Source organism: Tasmannia lanceolata, unplaced genomic scaffold (genome assembly GCF_043159265.1).
Source record: "Tasmannia lanceolata isolate RefF3 unplaced genomic scaffold, GAP_Taslan_0.1 ptg000013l, whole genome shotgun sequence".
NCBI classification, from domain to species: Eukaryota; Viridiplantae; Streptophyta; class Magnoliopsida; order Canellales; family Winteraceae; genus Tasmannia; species Tasmannia lanceolata.
Window position 1 is genome coordinate 5,363,975 of NW_027518690.1, and position 18,935 is coordinate 5,382,909.

The 18,935-nt window shown below is 39.0% G+C and overlaps 2 protein-coding genes and 1 long non-coding RNA gene across 3 annotated transcripts; all 3 read left to right on the forward strand.

Annotated features, from left to right (window-relative positions):
• Positions 1-588: 588 nt before the first annotated feature.
• Positions 589-2,173, forward strand: LOC143890715 (uncharacterized). Its single transcript, XM_077395396.1, has one exon. It carries the CDS (start codon positions 686-688, stop codon positions 1,826-1,828), a length of 1,143 nt encoding a protein of 380 aa, XP_077251511.1. The 5' UTR covers positions 589-685; the 3' UTR covers positions 1,829-2,173.
• A 3,074-nt stretch (positions 2,174-5,247) lies between these two features.
• On the forward strand, positions 5,248-12,777 carry LOC143889597 (uncharacterized). The gene is made up of 3 exons (XR_013254865.1): positions 5,248-6,990; positions 11,231-11,665; positions 12,395-12,777. It is a non-coding gene; the product is annotated as an uncharacterized LOC143889597 (long non-coding RNA).
• Positions 12,778-14,318: 1,541 nt separating this feature from the next.
• LOC143890627 (uncharacterized) lies at positions 14,319-15,464 on the forward strand. The gene has a single exon (XM_077395325.1). The coding sequence runs from the start codon at positions 14,319-14,321 to the stop codon at positions 15,462-15,464; it is 1,146 nt and encodes a 381-aa protein (XP_077251440.1).
• Positions 15,465-18,935: the final 3,471 nt, after the last annotated feature.

An 18,935-nucleotide genomic window follows, 5' to 3' on the forward strand; every position in this document is an offset into this window, starting at 1 on the left:
GATAATACCTCACAGATTTTTAAAAGAAATAGCAAGGATTATTTTTAACTAAACCCAATTTGTAAAGAGTGAGCCCTTAAACTTCTCATAGTCATCCCTTTTATATTAGGTTAAGATCTTGGGATAATTACATTTACACCCCCTCTAGTTTCTGACACATCCACTTCAACTCCTATAGTTTAAAAAGTGACAAAGACATCCCCTCTAGTTTTGTTTTGTTTAAGGTTTGCCCCCTCAGCTGAAGGTTGGTCCATAGATTGAAGGGTTAGGATGATCCGATGGAGCTGATTTTTCGGGCACACCCTATCTATGTCAGGACCCATCAAATGAACGCTTTGGATCATCCAAATAATGTGGGCCCATACCCGAATCCAAAGCTAAAAAATCAGCTCCATCGGATCATCCTAACCCTTCAATCTATGGACGAACCTTCAGCTCAGGGGCAAACCTTAAACAAAAACGAAACTAGAGGGGATGTCTTTGTCCTTTTTAAACTATAGGGGTTGAAGTGGATGTGTCAGAAACTAGAGGAGGTGTAAATGTAATTATCCAAGATCTTTTGATGCCTTTATTACAAAAGCAGAGCAAGGTAGTGCGGCTATCATTTTCCTTCTGTATTTCAATAGATTTGGAGGTATCAGCCATAGCCATTCTGAGCTTTTTGCAAGTCTCTTCCCCTCTCAAAATGTCTAACCTTGTTTCTTACCAAAATGTCTACAAAAATCTCCTCCATAATATCCCCAAAAGTTTCCTTAGATTTTCCACTGTTATAGCTGAAAACCCACATCCCACAACCAATTTCATGGTCGATTACCTTATAAACAGATTAGGGTTTTCAAAAGAGAAAGCAACCACTGCATCTACAGATCTCACTAGCATAAAATCCCTCAAAAAACCAGACTCTGTCCTCAATTTCCTCAAACAAACCGGTCTCGACGATACCCAAATCAAATCTCTCATCTCTTGGAGACCCAAATTGCTTGCTTCCAATGTAGAAAAAACCCTACCACCCAAAATTAGGGTTCTTCAAGACCTAGGCTTATCTGGGTCTGATCTTACTGAGCTGATTCTTAAAAACCCTTACATTTTCGTGAGATGTGTAAAGTCCCATATCACTCCTTCCATCAGTTTCCTCCAATCTGTTCTCCAAAACGACGATGACGTAATCAAAATCCTCAAGAAATCTAAATGGGTTTTGTCTGGACAGAGGAAAAGAATGCGATCCAATTTATTAGTTCTTCAGAATAGTGGTGTTTGTGATGAAAGAATCAAGAAATTCATCATAAAAAACCCTAGATACCTTATGCAAAAGCCTAATTGGATCAAGAATGTCATTGATCTAGTCGAATTTAAATTCGGTATCTCGTCTCGATCGGGGATGTTTCTATACGCAATCGATACCATTGGATCGCTTAGTAATTCAACGTTGGATTCAAAAATTCAAATTTTTGAGAGCTTTGGTTGGACGAAATCGGATATAGAGACCGCATTTCGAACTCTTCCTTACATTTTAGGATTGTCTGAGGGGAAGATTCAAAAGGGGTTGAGTTTCTTGATGAATGAGCTTAATTACGAGCCTTCGTACATTGCTCATCGACCTAAGATTTTGATGTTCAATTTGGAGACTAAGGTTGTTCCTCGGCATTTGGTTTTCAATGCCTTGAAGACGAAGAAATTGTTGAACAAGAATCCCTCCCTATATACAGTTGTGTGTATGACTGAGAATAAGTTCTTGCAGAGCTTTGTAAATCCATATAAAAATGAGGCTCCTGAAGTGTGTGAAGCTTACATTAGTAGTATGGAAGCTGCAACCAGAAGTAGAAAATAAGACATATAGTTCCAATGCTTGAGAACCAACCTATTTTCTGGATTGGGGTAAGGGTGCTACCTTTCTGTCTATTTGGTGCTGAATTAATTCAAATGGGTGTTTTATGATTACATTTTTGTATGTTATGGACAAGGGTCTCACTTGGGTTAGCCAGAGAAATGCAATTGAAATCGTTCTTCAATGTATGAGCTTTGTTTCTCTATGTGGGTAAGCTGGGTCCAACTTGAAGGATGATGACCTTTGATTCTGGTTATGTGTTATTATGTAAGAATCACTGCAAGAAGTGTATGAAATCATGTCATGTTTCCAATTAAGGGCATGTTTGGGCCGTTTTCAAATGGTGCTTTTTTTCTTTTTTCTTTTTGAAAATATGGAAATTTTGAGCTGAAATGCATTCAGCTAATGTTCTGTAAGTTGACAAAATTGAGCAAACTTCATGTACTGAGGACAGAGACCTAGTTAGAATCAGATCTTGAATTTTCATTGCAAATATGTCCAATCTGATCATAAGAATTTCACAGATTATGCCAGGCCGAAGATATCAATTGAATCCTAGAATCCTGCAGAGAATTTCATCTTAAATCTCAGAACCAAGCCATCTGAATCAATCTCGGGTTTTTGCCAATTCCAATTTTGGCATGAACTTAAAACAGGCCAGATCTATGTCTCATGTATGGACATATTGTTCTACTTCTAATGTTTTAAATTGCTTATTTTACTTGCATTAGAAGCTATCATGCATCTGTATATTCCACTCCACAACAAACTTGAGACACACATCAATGTTCTTTGATTCTTTGAAGCAAAGACTCAACCACCAACGTTTCGTGCAACTATTTGCACAGCCAATGATGCTCTCTGTTTATTCAATTAAAGTGCTTATGAGATGATACATATAGATGAAATCAATGCAAATTCCTATCAAATAGCTTTTAACCGTGGATGTTGAAGTGCAAGGATTAATAAGCATGGTACAATCTCCTACTTTGAGTTTCCTTATTCTGAGGTTATCCTTTAAGTGCTTCTCATCACAGTAAGCACAAGGATCAATTCCATGTAAAACAATAGCTCTCAGGAAGATTATTGGGCTTAACTCTTGAGTTGAATCCATGCTTATGCTCTGTTTGATTGAATACCCCAATGAATGTGAAAGTCGTAAGCTTTGAGCACTTCGGCTAACACAAAGCTTAAGAAGCCCATCCTCTTGTTTCAGGTAAATAATCTTGAAGTCCAAATGCAGATTGAATCCTTTATTTAGAATTTGGCCAACTCCCAAGTTACTTGAGAAAAGGATCTCGGTGACCAATTACTAGGTTACACTAGTGCAGATTCTTTGAAATTTGGGATCCAATTTCAGCAACCGCCTACTTTGATAAATTTTTTCCTCTATTGTGAGCAAACCAAACAACAAAGAAAAATTACTAGAAAAATGATGGAAAGCAATTTTTAGGTCCTGTTTGGATTGAACTTGAACTTCCCCCATTCAATTTTTATTTAGAAGGACCTTCAATTTATGATGATTTCCCTCTAAATTAACCATTTTCCATATCAATTCCCTCTAGATTGTAAGGACCTCTAAATTAACCATTTTCATATTAATTCCCTGCAAATTTGAAGGAAAATGATATTGTGACCGAGAGTAAGATTGATGGGAGAGCAATGAGTGTGCCATGTGGGCCAAAAAATGTACTTCTTGTTGATTTTCCTAAACCTAAGGGCTGGCTTACATCACTTGTGATGTTGAGGTGAGGACCCATTTATTTGTTCCCTGCTCGGTCTTACCCTTGGTCTTGCTAGCTTAATCAAATTGGAAAGGAAAATTTTTCTTGAGAAAAAGTTGTCAGAAATGCTTTTCTTGCAATCCAAACCATAAGGCCACATTTGGATACCCATAAGATTTAGATTCGGACTTCTCACATTTGCAGTTAAGATTTAGAACTGGATCAAATCCTTAGATTTCCAAATCAGCTACAACAGTTTTAAAAAAAATTCAATTTTCAAATATGTGCTGCAAGACATTATTTGAAAATCCATATTTGTGACAATTACCTTCACCGCGCAGCTCCTCGACCTTGCTGCAGCAGAGACGTGGCAATTATGTTCACTGCGCAGCTCCTCGACCTTGCTGCAGCAGAGACATCTCTCTCGTACAGCATGAGGATGAGGATGATTGATGTATTTTGTATCCAAAACTCAAATCCAAATACGTAAAAATAAGGTTTCTGAATATGGCCTAAGAGAATTATAACCATAATTGACATCCACGGATTTTTTTTTCCATGGAATATTGTTTTATCAAAGGGTGGGGAAAGGCACAAGGAGGGGGTGTCTGCGTCTGCGTGGGAGAGGGCATGAGTTAGGAGAGGGTGAAAAATAGCTGAAGAAAGAGGAAAAAAATAGACTTTTAGCTAATCCTATTTTTTTCTAGCCACTTCCTATCATCTGCTCACTTATGCCTCTGAATTATCTCTCTCTACCCCTCTTTCAAAAATTGGTAAGCAAATAATATTTCATGAGAAAAAAGGTTTCTTTGCAGCCAAACTTGGCCTAAATGGGATGGAATTGAATTACGATGGTGCCATATGCTACATTTAGCCTGTGGGACTGTGGGTCATACACTTGACATTTGAGTGATTCTATCGCTCTCCCTACTCCTCTTTCAAAAAACAATAGTCTCTTCTTGTCCCTAAACCTAGAAACTAGGGCTGCAGCTCGGGTCGGGCGGGTCGGGTTTTGGAGAACCCAACCCTACCCGAGAAATATCTCAGGTCGGGTTGGGTCGGGTTTCTTTTCGGAAAACCCATGATTCCTAAACCCGGCCCTACCCATGATAAATCTCAGGTCGGGTCGGGTTTCTTTTCGGAAAACCCATGATTCCCAAACCCGGCCCTACCCATGATAAATCTCGGGTCGGGTCGGGTCGGGTTTTTTCATGTTGACGCAATTTTTTAAGGAAAATTCTTGTTTGGCAAGGCAACTCAACTCATAGAAGTAGAAATTACAATCACATTACACTTGAATCAAACAATGATGTAATTACACTCACATTACACTTGAATCAAACAATGTTGTAATTACAATCAAACAATGCTGAATCAAACACTTGAATCAACTCAACTCATAGAAGCATAAATTACACTCACATACAATAAAAGTGGGTGCGTGGGTTTTCACTTTTAACTAACAATAGAAAAAAATGTACATACTATAACTTATGTAACTCGGGTCGGGTCGGGCCCCTTCAAACCCGGCTCGACCCGAGATTCATGCGGGCTTTTGAATGCTCAACCCGGCTCGACCCGAAACCCATGAAACCTGAACCCAACCCAAGCTATTTTCGGGTCGGGTCAATGCGGTCGGGTAAAACCCGGCACGAGTTGCAGCCCTACTAGAAACCCTTAATTCGACCCATCAAAAAAAATAAAAAATAGAAACTAGTTTCGAAAGTTGAAAAGGGGCTATTCTTCTCCTTTAAAACCCTAGAAACCCTCAATCTCTGCAACTCCATTCACCCATCACAATGTCCTACGCCCTTTCTTACCATGTCCGCAATAACATCCTCTATTTTCACCATTTCAGACGTTTCCTTCTATTTTCAACTGCTATTACAAAAAACCCACCTCCCCAAACCCTATTCATGGCCGATTATCTTGTGAACAGATGTGGGTTTTCAATAGAGAAAGCAAACGCTGCAGCTGCAGAGCTTACCCACATGAAATCTCTCAGAAATCCAGAATCTGTCATCAGTTTCTTCGAACGAATCGGTCTCGAACATACCCAAATCAGATTTCTCATATCTTGGAGACCCAGATGGCTGAATACCAGTGTAGAAAATACCCTAGAATCAAAAGTTAAGGTATTTCAAAATATGGGCTTATACGGGTCTGATCTTACCATGTTGATTGTTAAGAATCGATTTATTTTCCAAAGAAGTTTAAACTCTTTTATCTTACCTTCCATTGATTCTCTTCGATCAGTTCTTCACAGTGATGAATGCATAATCCAAGCGTTCAAAAAGTCAGGTTGGATCCTGAGTGGACCAATCAAGGAAAGAATTATACCCAACATTTCATTTTTAAAGAAGCATGGTTTTTCTGATGAGAACTGTTAACTTACCAACTTCTCCAAAAGCTTAAGTTAGTGGAGAAAGGCGTTATTTATCTTTTATACTTTAACACTCCCCCGCACGTGTGGCCCACTTGGCAAACACGTGGCACATGTGGTCCCACTTTGGGCCGACCATCACATGTGGATTTTTGCTATCCAGGAGGTTTGAACTGGAGACCTTTGGCTCTGATACCATGTTAACTTACCAACTTCTCCAAAAGCTTAAGTTAGTGGAGAAAGGCATTATTTATCTTTTATACTTTAACAAGAACATCAAGAAATTCATCGTACATAGACCCAGAGTCCTTTGTCAGCAGTCTAGTTGGCTCAAGGATGTCATTGATCGGATTGAAAAAGGATTCGGTCTCTCACAGGGGTCAACAATGTTTGTCCATGCATTTTATGTCAATGCCTCTCTCAGTAGGCAGAAGGTGGACTCCAAGTTTAGAATCTTCGAGAGTTTTGGGTGGACAAAGTCCCATATACTGACTGCATTTTGTAATCAACCTTATGTTCTGGGACTTTCAGAGGCGAAGATCCGAAAGGGTTTGGATTTCTTCATGAAGGAGCTCCATTATGAGCCTTCCTACATTTCCCGATCCCCCCAGTTTCTAATGTACAGCTTGGAATGCAGGATTATTCCTCGGCATGTGGTTCTCACGCAATTGAAGTCGAAGAATTTCCTCAAGAAGAATATCTGCCTATATACAGTTGTTGGTCTTTCAGAGAATCGGTTCTTGGAGGCATATGTCCTTCCGTATGAAGATGAGTTTCCCGATGTGTATAATGGTTACGTTCGTAGAATGGAAGCTGCAAGCACAAGTAGAAAATGCTATAAGTTAACCAACCCAAGTACTGGTTTCTGGTGAAAATGCTACTTTTCTGCCGATTTGGTGCCTAATTTCTTGATACAGATGGGTGTTTGAAGTTTAAGTTAACCAACACAGGGATTGGATTCTGGTGAAAATGCTACTTTTCTCCCCATTTGGTGCCTAAGATAGGTGTTTGAAAGGCATCTAATCCAACTTCTTCTCCTATTGGTGTTTTCTTTCTTGGTAAGCTGAGATCCAAGCAGAAGGATGGTAAGCTTTGATTCTAATTTGTTGTTACTTATGCGAGCATCATTAATAGGTTTTAAAATCAAACTGCTACTGTTACAATTGGCACACATGATTGATAATATGACAGAAAGAAAGAAGTTCAAACTGATAGTATGAACTACTACAGTTGCTTTACTTCAACACCGGGTTAGTTTGTGGATGTGTCTTCTCAAATTGATTTGGTTTCTCTCATAAAAAAAAGAATCATGGGATGTATCAGAGGTGTCACTTGAAGCCTCTACTTTTATCCACATCTCTATGATCTCATCTCTGACAGGCATATCCACTCTCTGAATCACCAGTCGGAACTCGCTCGAGTCGACTCTCTTTTACCTTGGCCGCGTTCTGCGGTGCACTGCATCTGCATTCCGCGTTTTGCCTCCCTTGCCTCTCCCAAGTTATGACCACGTCAACCACATTCTTGGCTGTGTCCGCACCGAGTCAACAAGGATTTTTCTTGGCCGTGATCCGCGTCACATCCTCATTTTTAAACACTGATTGATACAGGTATGACAAAGTTGGAAATTGAGATCTGCAAGTGCAAATGGGAAAAATTCTTTGGAAGGTCACCTTTTGCTGATTTTTTTTTTTTAAAGTTTAGAGAGTAGAATAGGATTTTTATTATGTCCATCGACGAATTCTTGCTCCATCCTTGCGGTTATCCGTACGCATATTTGGGGGCAAAGAAATGAGTAGATTTTCATGGTAAGTCAAAATATATTGGAAGAACGATTATGGGCATCAAGATCTCCATTTCCAATGGGCTGGCACCAAGATATCCTTTTAGGGGTTGCTATTCAATGATATTTTGAGATGGGTGGAAGTAGCCATCAGAATTCCAAGGGCCGCATAGGAGCGACGTTTAGCACTTACCCCGACTAATTCCATAAAATTGAATTTGATGTGAGATCTTGAGTCAACCCTGATCCGATAAAATTGGGAATGTGTTTAGAAATTCAGTATGTAGTGTTCAAGGTATTCTTCTGGCCAATTGGAAGGGCAGACTGGTCAAGCTGATCTTTGGGCATTGCTTGAGGGCCTTATTATCTATTCAAGGAAGACCGCTTTGTCCTGATTGTTGTTGAAGGTGATTCAAATAAGTTGATCAACTGGGCAAAGATGCTACCCTCAGGATCGTGGCGAATAGAGAGATCAGAGATACATTATAAAACTGCACAACATTTGCCTGGATGTTTGTCATTTACGCTCCAAGATTGGCCAACAAATTGGAGGATGGATTAGCTAGATAAGGGGAGGAAAGGATGACTCTTACGACTGGTGCTTTTCTTTTCTTGGTGGGGAGGCATTAAAACTTCCTTGCTGATGCTGCCGTTTTATTTCTTGCTGGGGTATTTTCTTCTTGCAGAATAATTGTAGTTGTTGGATTTTGCTGTTGTTGTTGTCCACTTTTCTGATGCTTTTTTCTTTTAGTTATCCTATTCCGATCAGCGACAACTCGTCCCTATTTGCTGTATTTTCTCCACCTTGAATAGAATCCATTTTCTGTTATAGTTAAAGATGTATGATGGCTCCTCTCAAACCTACGGATGATAGAATCTAAAGTTCAGATCCTCATCATTTGTTTAAATTTAGTACAAATTTCATCCTTAAGTCGAGAGCATGCTTTTAAATTTCATTCGAAACAAAACGACTGAAATATTTTGGTTTCGGCCAAGGCCGAAACAAAATTTGCATGAAATCTTCTTTTTTTTTACAATATTTCGGCGAAATTTCACCGATTTACCCTTTTTTACAAAATTTCCACCGAAATTTATGAAATTTCCACTGAAATCACTGAAATTGCCACTGAAACTTTAGATATTTCGGTGGAAAATTAAAAAGCGTGCCTCATATGTTGCTTCCTATGTTTCATTAAACTTGTTCCTTGTGCTTTAGGGGAATTCATTCAGAATTTTTATAAGAGTTTGATCTGGCTCTCAGCCATGGTTGAATTGATGAGTTCATGAAGCAACAAGAATCACAGTGAATTATATCATTGTTACAGATACTTTGATGCAACATTTCTGGAATCACAAACAGTCTTAGAATTCTAAAAAAATAAAACATGACTTCTGAATTAGTTTTTTTAATGACAACTTCTGAATTACTTCCTTGGTAAAATGCAGATGTTCCACGTTGACTTTGTGATAAGTTGGCCTGCTCCCATTGATAAGGGTGAAAGTACTCTACCCTTGCCTATAATCTTGGATGGGACTTTCAAACTTTTGAGGATCAACAAACCTGCTCTCTTGCTTGCAGATTTGTTAAGAGGGTGGAATAATGTATGCCCACTTGGATTAATAGTCCTCTATTTATTGAAGTTAGTAATCTACCCCAATAATAATCAGGCACTCATATGGATTATTAGCGATCAAAACTCTTAATCTGGTCATTTTGGTGATATATGTTCAAAAACTTATAATTGACCAAATGTTTCGAGGCATCCAACTTGTTGTGCAGATGTCTGGTATTTGTCTGGTATTCTGGCATTATACAAAACCCTGGCAAACTAGTGTGTGCGACGCACATGCGGGTCGAGCATTTCTATAATGTAGTGGGTATTTCGGTAAATTTCTTGATGTAGTGCCATTGATATATAGACACACATATAAGCCACATGTTAGGGTTATGGATAGCAATGTTTTCATTCTGCTCTCGTGACCAAGGAGGAGAGATTTGTAACCCTAAACCGAAATAGTGAAACTATTCTCCTGTGGACATGGGCACAATGCCGAACCACGTAAATCTTGTCTACTTGCAGTGCCTGATTTTGTTTCTCACTTTCTCTTTTGATGTTTGTTGCAAATCGTGTTTGATCCTTATTCGAGATTGAGAAAGTATTTCTCAGTTTTTTCCTACATAACTGGTGGCTTCCAAATAGACAAGTAACTAATGATACTAATACTATCGCCAATAGAATTTAGATGTACCAAAGAATATATGAACATTTCAATTGTAAAAGTAAGGGATCGAGAGTTTCAAACAACATGAATGGAAAACTGGGATCCAACTTAAAGGATGATAACCAGAAGTTTGTAGGCAGGAAAAAATGGTGTTAATGGACATACCAAATAAGAAAGAAGCCCAATTCCATATCCCACGGACAGCCTTCCAACGTGGAGCGACCAAGCAGGCTTTCATATTTAGTATAGACGTGTATACAATTAGAGAAAAGGTTAAAAGTTATTGGGAGCATTTCTTGTGGGTGCTTTCCAAACTGCCTCTATTTCCAACCTGGTTAGCATTTCTTGCGGGTGCTTTACAAACTGCCTCTATTTCCAACCTGGTGGCTACATAGTGTTGGAATCTATCTCACTTGACACATCTTCTTTCACTAATTTGCCAATTCACTGCACATGGTCTTGACTAGGGGTGTAAACGAGCCGAGCAGAGCCGAGCTTGGCCAGGCTCGGCTCGGCTCGTTAAGCTCACAAGTGAGGCTCGGCTCGGGCTCGGGCTCGGCTCAGTCAGGCTCGCGAGCCTTACCGAGCTCGGGTTATATTATGTTCACACCCCTCATCTTCCCTGGACAGCCCTACTAGTGTAATTTGACTACTTTTTTTACACTATGGGGGGTGGTCCTAGTAACAAATGGGGTTCCAAAAATGAAGTGACATATTAAATTCTTAACGAGCCTTAACGAGCCGAGCCGAGCCTGGCCTAACTCGGGCTCGGCTCGTTAAGGATTCGAGCCGAGCTCGAGCGAGCTTCCGAGCCCGAGCCAAAATTGACACCCTTAGTCTTGACTTCATCCAAATTGTTGAAACCATTTTTTTTTAAACTTGTAAATTGTAAAGCTTTGAATGCCCTATCTTCGTTCCTGCTTTATTGATTTTCAGATGTCTTGTTATGCATGCATTTTCAATGGATCTTTTGTTTATGCATTGAGTTGTTGATCAGATTGTGTCCTCTCATGAATGATCACCTAATTCTAGCTGTTTGATGGGTATTGTTGATTGAAAATAAATTCATTTCCTTAGAGAAACTACGTGTATGTTTTTGCAATATGAATGATCTTGCTGCTCTTGTGTAAGAACGTCATGTTAATATCTATAGTTCTGTTCATCTAGAAAACCGCAAAAAGCCCATTTTGAAATGGCTTAGTACTTGAGTAGCACAACTACCTCCATTGTCATCTACAATCACAAATCCTAACTCTCACAATCTTCTCTGATTCTCTTCTTCCATTCAACAGGTACGACAACAAGAACATAACCCATCCGCCTTGACATCTGTAATTTCAGAAACCTATCTCCCTGTCCATTCTCTGCTGTCATTGATGGGCCAAACTGTTCTTCCCATACAAACAAATGGTGGAGAAGATTCAAACTACCGGGGCCTCTTCCTTGATTCAATCACAAATCCTAACTCTCACAATCTTCTCTGATTCTCTTCTTCCATTCAACAGATACGACACCAAGAACATAACCCATCCGCCTTGACATCTGTAATTTCAGAAACCTGTCTCCCTGTCCATTCTGTGCTGTCATTGATGGGCCAAACTGTTCTTCCCATACAACAAATGGTGGAGAAGATTCAAACTACCGGCACCTCTTCCTTGATTCAACAAGCAACATACTCTCTTACAGTGGGTCTTGTGCAAAGGAGACAACTTTTGATTTCCTTTCCGGTGCGTCCTTTGATCCTTAAATCTCTTCTGCACTTTTGGATTTGGGTTCTTCTGGTTGCTTCTCACTGGTTTCCTTTTTTAGGGGTCTGCCAATTTTTTTATGCTTCATGTTCTGAGCATTTCTGTTCGTCCATTTGATTATCTTAATGTTGTACGCATATATGATTTGTCCTTGACATTCACAACTTACTCAAACCAGTGGAAATACCACGTCTATTTTATCTGTTTTACATACTTGCAAAATGTGCTCAATACACTTTCTTCCTATATAAACTCCTGATTTACTTAAAACCTAGTACTCAGTTCTTACAAAAGGTAGTAGTAATTTACTCCAAAAAGGGAACCCAGAGATACCTACATTTCATCGCAGGGTTAACTTTTGCATGAAAAAGAAAGAAAACCCACAAACTAGTTGTTTTAAGTAATAATGTAGCTTACACAGGGATACCCTTTTTTTTGGCTGTTGATTGTTTGCAAGCATAAGCATTTTCAGCAACTGGAGGCACTGTAATTTCTGCCTATTGAATGTGGACATTCAACATGCTTAGTTTTCTAGCAGGGCAGTAGAGGCCTGTTCAATTAGATTGTTAGGACTTTGAGACTTGATATTTGAAAGAAGCTCCATGTGATTAGCTTACATATGAAATCCATTAGTGCAATAATCACCAGATTCAGTGATTTTTCTCTATAAACTTATTCTGCATAATTGATTTGTGTCAATATCTTCAGCACCGTTTAAGCTTTTGATGAATCTCGTCAAGTCTCAACCAGTGCAGAAGGTGCAGATAAAATTATTGCAGGGGTAGATGCAGTCAGGTACGTGGATGAGAGATTATCGTGTATCAGAGTACTAAATTAGCAGTATCGGCATAGAGGAGAAAAACTGCAAGACTAGAGTTGCCAAAGTAACAGTTGATTTAACTAGTCATTCATTGTAATAAGGGAAGTGTATAGTTGGCTCAGAGTAATAAGTCCTGCTAACAGCTCAAAGGGTATTTTAGTCATTTAATTTAACCTTATTGTAAGATGTACCATAATCACTTATGAAATGGTGTTAGAACACTCATTTTGTCTTGACTTATTATTTTAATAAGTGATACATAACAGATTATTATTCCAAATAATAAGTGATGCTTAACAAGGAAAACAAAAACTAAATTCAAAATAGACCCTTTAGTCCATCACTTTCATGATAAATAAGTGTCTCTTGGGGGTGGGGTTGGTATTTGAGAGGGGCGAATTTATCATGAAAATAAATTCATGGTAGCCAAATCGGCCCCTAGTTTTCCTTGTTTTTCAAGCCACTTCATATCATCTCCTCATTTATGCCTATGAATTCTCTCCCTTCTCCACTCCCCTACCCTTCCCTTCTCTCAAATTGGTATGCTAATATTCCATTTTTAAAATAAAAAAATTCTTGGTTGCCAAATTTGGCCTACGCTTCTCAAAAGGGATGGAATTGAATTAACAGGGTGCTACATCATGTAGATGACTTGACTTGGAAAATTAAGCCAACAAATATTCTTTACTATTTGATTGATTTCTTGCAAAACAAAATTTTGCAGGTATCTAAGGAAGAGAAGAAAATTATGGGCTAGGATGGAAATTTTCTTTGAAAAACATGGAAACTTTTTTATTTTAGGAAAAAAAAAATCCATAGAAAATACTTTCCAAGAGAAAATTTTCCAAGAATATCTTTCCCCACACCTAAAATTTATGCTCTGTTTGGTTCTCTTTTTTTGAGAAAAATAGCAAGGAATGTGGAACCCTCAAAATTTGCTGGATGAATTTCTTCGAATCGAAGAAAAAATGGGAGAAATTCTCAGGCAAAATCCTTTTTTCCCGTAATTGTCATTAGTTTCTAGTTTTCATTGTAGTTTTTTTTCGTAATTGTCATATGTTAGTACATTGGATTTTTTTCGTAATTTTCCTACTTTGCTTCCATTGTTCAGTAATTTTTCATTTAAAACTTACTTTTTTGCTATTTTATGTTTTTGCTAGCAACCTTTGCACCGCACTCCTGCCGATCTTTACACAACGGATGGGCAAATTCCTATACAAAAAAAAAAGGGAAATGTTATCAGCACTATTGTTTTTTTATGAGGGCATTCCTCACTTTATTAAAAGTACGGTATGGCCCACACCATAGGATAATCCAAACCGTTCATTAGATGGGCCATAGCCTAAATAGGTTATGCCCCAAAAATCATTTCATAGGCTGATCTTAACCCTCTAATCTGAATGTTAGAGGGTTAGATCAACCTATGGAAATAATTTTGGAGCATAACCTATTTAGGCTATGGCCCATCGGTTTGGATCATCCTATGGTGCGGGCCATACCGTACTTTTAATAAAGTGAGGATTGCCCTCGTAAAAAAAACAGCAGTGCTGATAACATTTTCCAAAAAACATTTTAAAAAAGACGGCAAAACACTCCTTCACATCTCCTGAAGCAACCAAACACCATCCAGGAGATTTGCTCTCAATCTCCCCCGACTGATTTCCTTTTGAGTTGCTTTTAATCTCTCTTTCACTTCTTCTTCTCCAAATCCTCCAAACATCTACCAGCATCCAAAAGTTTCGAAAGTTGAAAGAAGCCGTTCTTGTCCCATAGAAACCCTCATTCTATCTGCAACTCCATTTTCCTATCCAAATGTCTTACGCCCTTTCTAACCATGTCCGCAACAACATCGTCTATCTCTACCATTTTAAACCTTTCCTTCTATTTTCAACCGCTATAACAAAAACCCCAACTCCCAAAACCCCCTTCATGGCCGATTATCTTGTGAACAGATGTGGGTTTTCAATAGAGAAAGCAAATGCTGCATCTGCGGAGCTTACTCATATAAAGTCCCTTAGAAATCCAGAATCTGTAATCAGTTTCTTCGAACGAATCGGTGTCGAAGATACCCAAATCAGATTTCTCATATCCTGGAGACCCAAATTGCTTATTACCAGCATAGAGAAAACCCTAGAACCCAAAGTTAGGGTATTTCAAAATATGGGCCTATCTGGGTCTGATCTTACCATGTTCATTATTAAGAATCGATTTATTTTTAACAGAAGTTTAAAGTCTTTTATCTTACCTTCCATTGATTTTCTCCGATCACTTGTTCATAGTGATGAATGCATAATCAAAGTGCTCAAAAAGTTGGGTTCTTACCTGAATGGGCCAATCAAGAAAAGAATGGTTCCCAACATTTCATTTCTAAAGAACCATAGTTTCTCTGATGAGAAAATCAAGAAATTCCTCTTACATAGACCCATAGTCTTTTTGTTCAAGCCTAGTTTGTTAAAGGATGCAATTGATCGGATTGAAGATGAATTTGGTCTTTCCCAGGGGTCAGGAAGGTTTGTCTATGCATTTTTTGCAATCGTGTCGCTCAGTAAGCGAACAGTGGACTCCAAGTTTAGGATCTTTGAGAGTTTTGGGTGGACAAAGTCGGATATAGTGACTGCATTTTGTAATCAACCTTATGTTCTAGCACTTTCAGAGGCGAAAATCCGAAAGGGTTTGGATTTCTTCATGAAGGAGCTCCATTACGAGCCTTCCTACATTTCCCGATCCCCCCAGTTTCTAATGTACAGCTTGGAATGCAGGATTATTCCTCGGCATGTGGTACTCACGCAATTGAAGTCGAAGAATTTGCTCAAGAAGAATATCTGCCTATGTACAGTTGTTAGCCTTTCAGAGAGTCGGTTCTTGGAGGCGTATGTGCTTCCGTATAAAGATGAGTCTCCTGATGTGTATAAGGGTTACATCCATAGCATGGAAGATGCAAGCAGAATTAGAAGTTAAGTCATTTTAAAGTTTTGAAAATTTCCAAGGAATGGGACCATTCATATCCTTGAGAACCAAACCAAGTACTGGATTCTGGTGAGAATGATTCTTTTCTGCCCATTTGGTGCCTAATTTCTTGATTTGTAAACTGAGGTTAGCGGGGGACATCTAATCCAAATTGTTCTTTTCTGTTTGGGCTTTCCTTCTTGGTATCTTGAGATCCAACTAGAAGGATGGTAAGCTTTTATTTTATTTTGTTGTTTTTCATGCAAGCATCACTGTAGTCGAGAAGATTATGAAACCATGTCATTCAATTAAATGAAATGAAATGAAATGAAATGAAATGAAACTCATTTTACTTTTAAAGCAAAGCTACATCATCTCGAAATTCCCAATTGATGTGGGTATATTTTATTAGCCTTGTATGTTTCAAACAACACAAGTACAAGCTTTACTATCAGTTCAATCTCTGTTTTCTTTTTTTGGTGTATGTTGACCTTTTTTACCTCTCAAGTGGATGACAATGCCTTCAGTGGAGGTATTTGTGGTTTCTATTGTCCTCATTAATAGGTTTCAAATTCGAACTGCTACTGTTACCATTAACATGCAAGCAGAGGAAGTGAGAGGCTTTGCATCCATCCTCGGGTGTGAACAGAATGAGTTAGCAATTACCTATCTAGGCCTACCATTAGGATATGGAGTACCTAGTGCGGCATTATAGAGCCCGGTAGTGGAAAGGATGGGAAGAAAATTAGCTTCATGGAAGAAACAATATCTCTCTTTCGGCGGAAGAATCACGTTGATACAAGCTGCTCTATCCTACCTACCAGTGTACTTCATGTCGTTGTCTATTATCCCAGCATCAATATCTAAGCAAATTGAAAGGTTGCAAAGGGATTTCCTTTGGCAAGGGGGAGGAAGGGAAGAAGAAGCTCAAACACTTAATGAATTGGAGAAAAGCTTGTAGATTGAAGAAACAGGGTGGATTAAGAATTGGGAACATCAAATTGAAGAACAAGACTCTACTAGGTAAGTGGCTATGGAGATTTGGAGAAGAGAAAGGTTCCTTATAACACAAAATAATAGAGGAAAAATATGGGCATGGTTGGGGGGAGTAGGAGCTTTAGGCAAAGGCTCGGGTACATGGAAGTCTAACTGTGAGGCCAGACCGGCGTACTTACCCTTCGTTAGGTTTAGGGTGGGGAGTGGGGAGTGGGGATGGGACAAGGTTTTGGGTAGACCCGGGGTTAGGTGAGTCTCTTTCGCCATGCATTTCCAAGCCTATACTTTTTAGCAACCCAGAGGGAGGCAAAGGTGAGAGGATGGGATGAGAGGGTAGTCTGGACCATTGAGATGAGAGGGTAGTCTGGACCATTGAGTTTAGACTTAACCTTAAAGACAACGAAATAGAGTGCTTAAGTAACCTCCTGTCACGTCTTTATTCTTGCTACTGTTCTTCTAAATGCTCAGACCGTAGGGTGTGGACAGCGACCCGGCTGGCTCATTCTCGGTCCAACTTTTTTTTTCTATAGCTTTGCTTCTCCTCTTAGAAGAGACTCGGTATGCATGGGTGTGGAAATCCAAGGCCCTGCCTAGGGTGGTGGCCTTTGCATGGATAGTAGTGAGGAAAAAGATCAACAAGTGCAACCAGTTGAAAAGAAGGAAATTGTGTCTTGCAAGCCCGTTGCATACCAAGTATGGATGTGTATCATAAAGAGCTTCGGATTATCCTGGCCTCTCCTAAGTTCAGCAAGCAAATCATATTGGAGTGGCGTGGAGGGCCTTCGACGAGGTGGGTCAAGTGGTGTGGCGATTGGTTCCATACGTGATTCTTATAAACTGGAAACTGACAATGGCTGACAGAAAGAGAAAAAAGACTAGTGACACCAAAATAATCTCCTCTCCCCTTCGGGTGAGCAAATGGAATTTTAACAAAAGTTCGAAGTGTAACCCAGGTCGAGCGGGGTTGACAGAAGTTCAATGGGTAACCCAGGTCGAGTGGGGATCGGTGGTCTAATTCGAGACTACAACAATCGAAAACTAATGTTATTCTTAGGATTGATAGGGATTTGTGACGCAAACGAAGCCGAGGCAAAGGCTCTGTTATGGAGGCTGAGAAGGTATCCATCAAATGGCTGGGATCCCTTGATCGTTGAGGTGATTCAGCCAATGTTATATGTTAGGCTAGCAATCTGGACCGTGGAAGACGGCTTCTATAATCGATGAGATTAGAGATCTAATTGAAGTGATTGCACCAAATGTCCAGCATAAGCGCTGGTCAACAAATGAAGATTCTGATGAATTGGCCAATGCCGGAGCAGATATGAAGGATCTGCAAGTAACGGTAGATGGCAGTGAGCCTATCACGTATGTAAAAGGACAAGGTATGGCTAACATTCTTATTGTGGCATTATATCTTGATGATCTTATTTTTACTGGTCATAATGAACAGATGATATTTATAAATCAGTTCAAGAAAAATATGATGAGAAAATATGATATGAATGACTTGGGCTTGATGCATTACTTTCTTGGAATTGAAGTAGACCAAAAGGAACATGGTATATTCATTTCACAAATAAGACATTCTGAAAATTTGCTCAAAAAATTCAGAATGTTGGGTTGTAAGCCTGTCAATACGCCTTTTAGTAATAAATGAAAGACATTAGAAAGAAGTTGGTACTCAAAAGGTAGATAAAATATGTATAGAAGCTTGGTTGGAAGTTTGTTATATCTTTACTACAACTAGGCCTGACATCAGGTATGCTGGAAGCTTGGTCTCAAGGTACATGCAAAATCCATCTGATATTCATTATGGTATTGCTGAACGAATTTTGAGATATCTGAAGAATCTAAGTTTATCAGATTTACATATAGTGATTTCGGATTATGGTATAAGCTCATCTGAAGAATCTAAGTTTATCAGATTTACAGATAGTGATTGGGCAGGAGGATCAATTGATGATATGAAAAGTACTTCGGGATACATATTTTCTCTTGGATTAGGTGCTTTTTCATTGTCATCAAAGAAACAAAGTACTGTTGCTCAGTGATTAGCAGAAGCAGAATTTATGGCATCATCAAGCGCAAGTGAAGTGATTTGGTTAAGGTGAATACTTGAAGATTTGGGCCATCAACGAGAAAAGGCAACCACAATTTTCTCTGACAACAAGTCTGCCATTGCAATTACCAAAAATCCAGTATTTCATAATAGGACAATGCACATTTCTATAAAGCATCATTTTATCCGTGAATCTGCGATAAATGTGGAGTCTGCGATAAATTTGAAGTTGGGCAATGATATTTTCACCCCCTGCAGCATTCGCCCCCCTTTTAACGTGATTTGGTTTGAAAATGTCATCGCCCTTTGAATTTTTGCAAATCAAATTCACAATAGCCTTACCAAAGGAGAAATTCTTCTAATTCCGAGAAATGCTTGGAGAGTTATGGAGAAAACACATTAAGGGGGAATGTTCAAAGTTAAATGTC

Coding starts and splice junctions, on each gene's coding strand:
- LOC143890715 (XM_077395396.1), top strand. CDS start 686: ATGTCTAACCTTGTTTCTTACCAAAATGTCTACAAAAATCTCCTCCAT.
- LOC143890627 (XM_077395325.1), top strand. CDS start 14,319: ATGTCTTACGCCCTTTCTAACCATGTCCGCAACAACATCGTCTATCTC.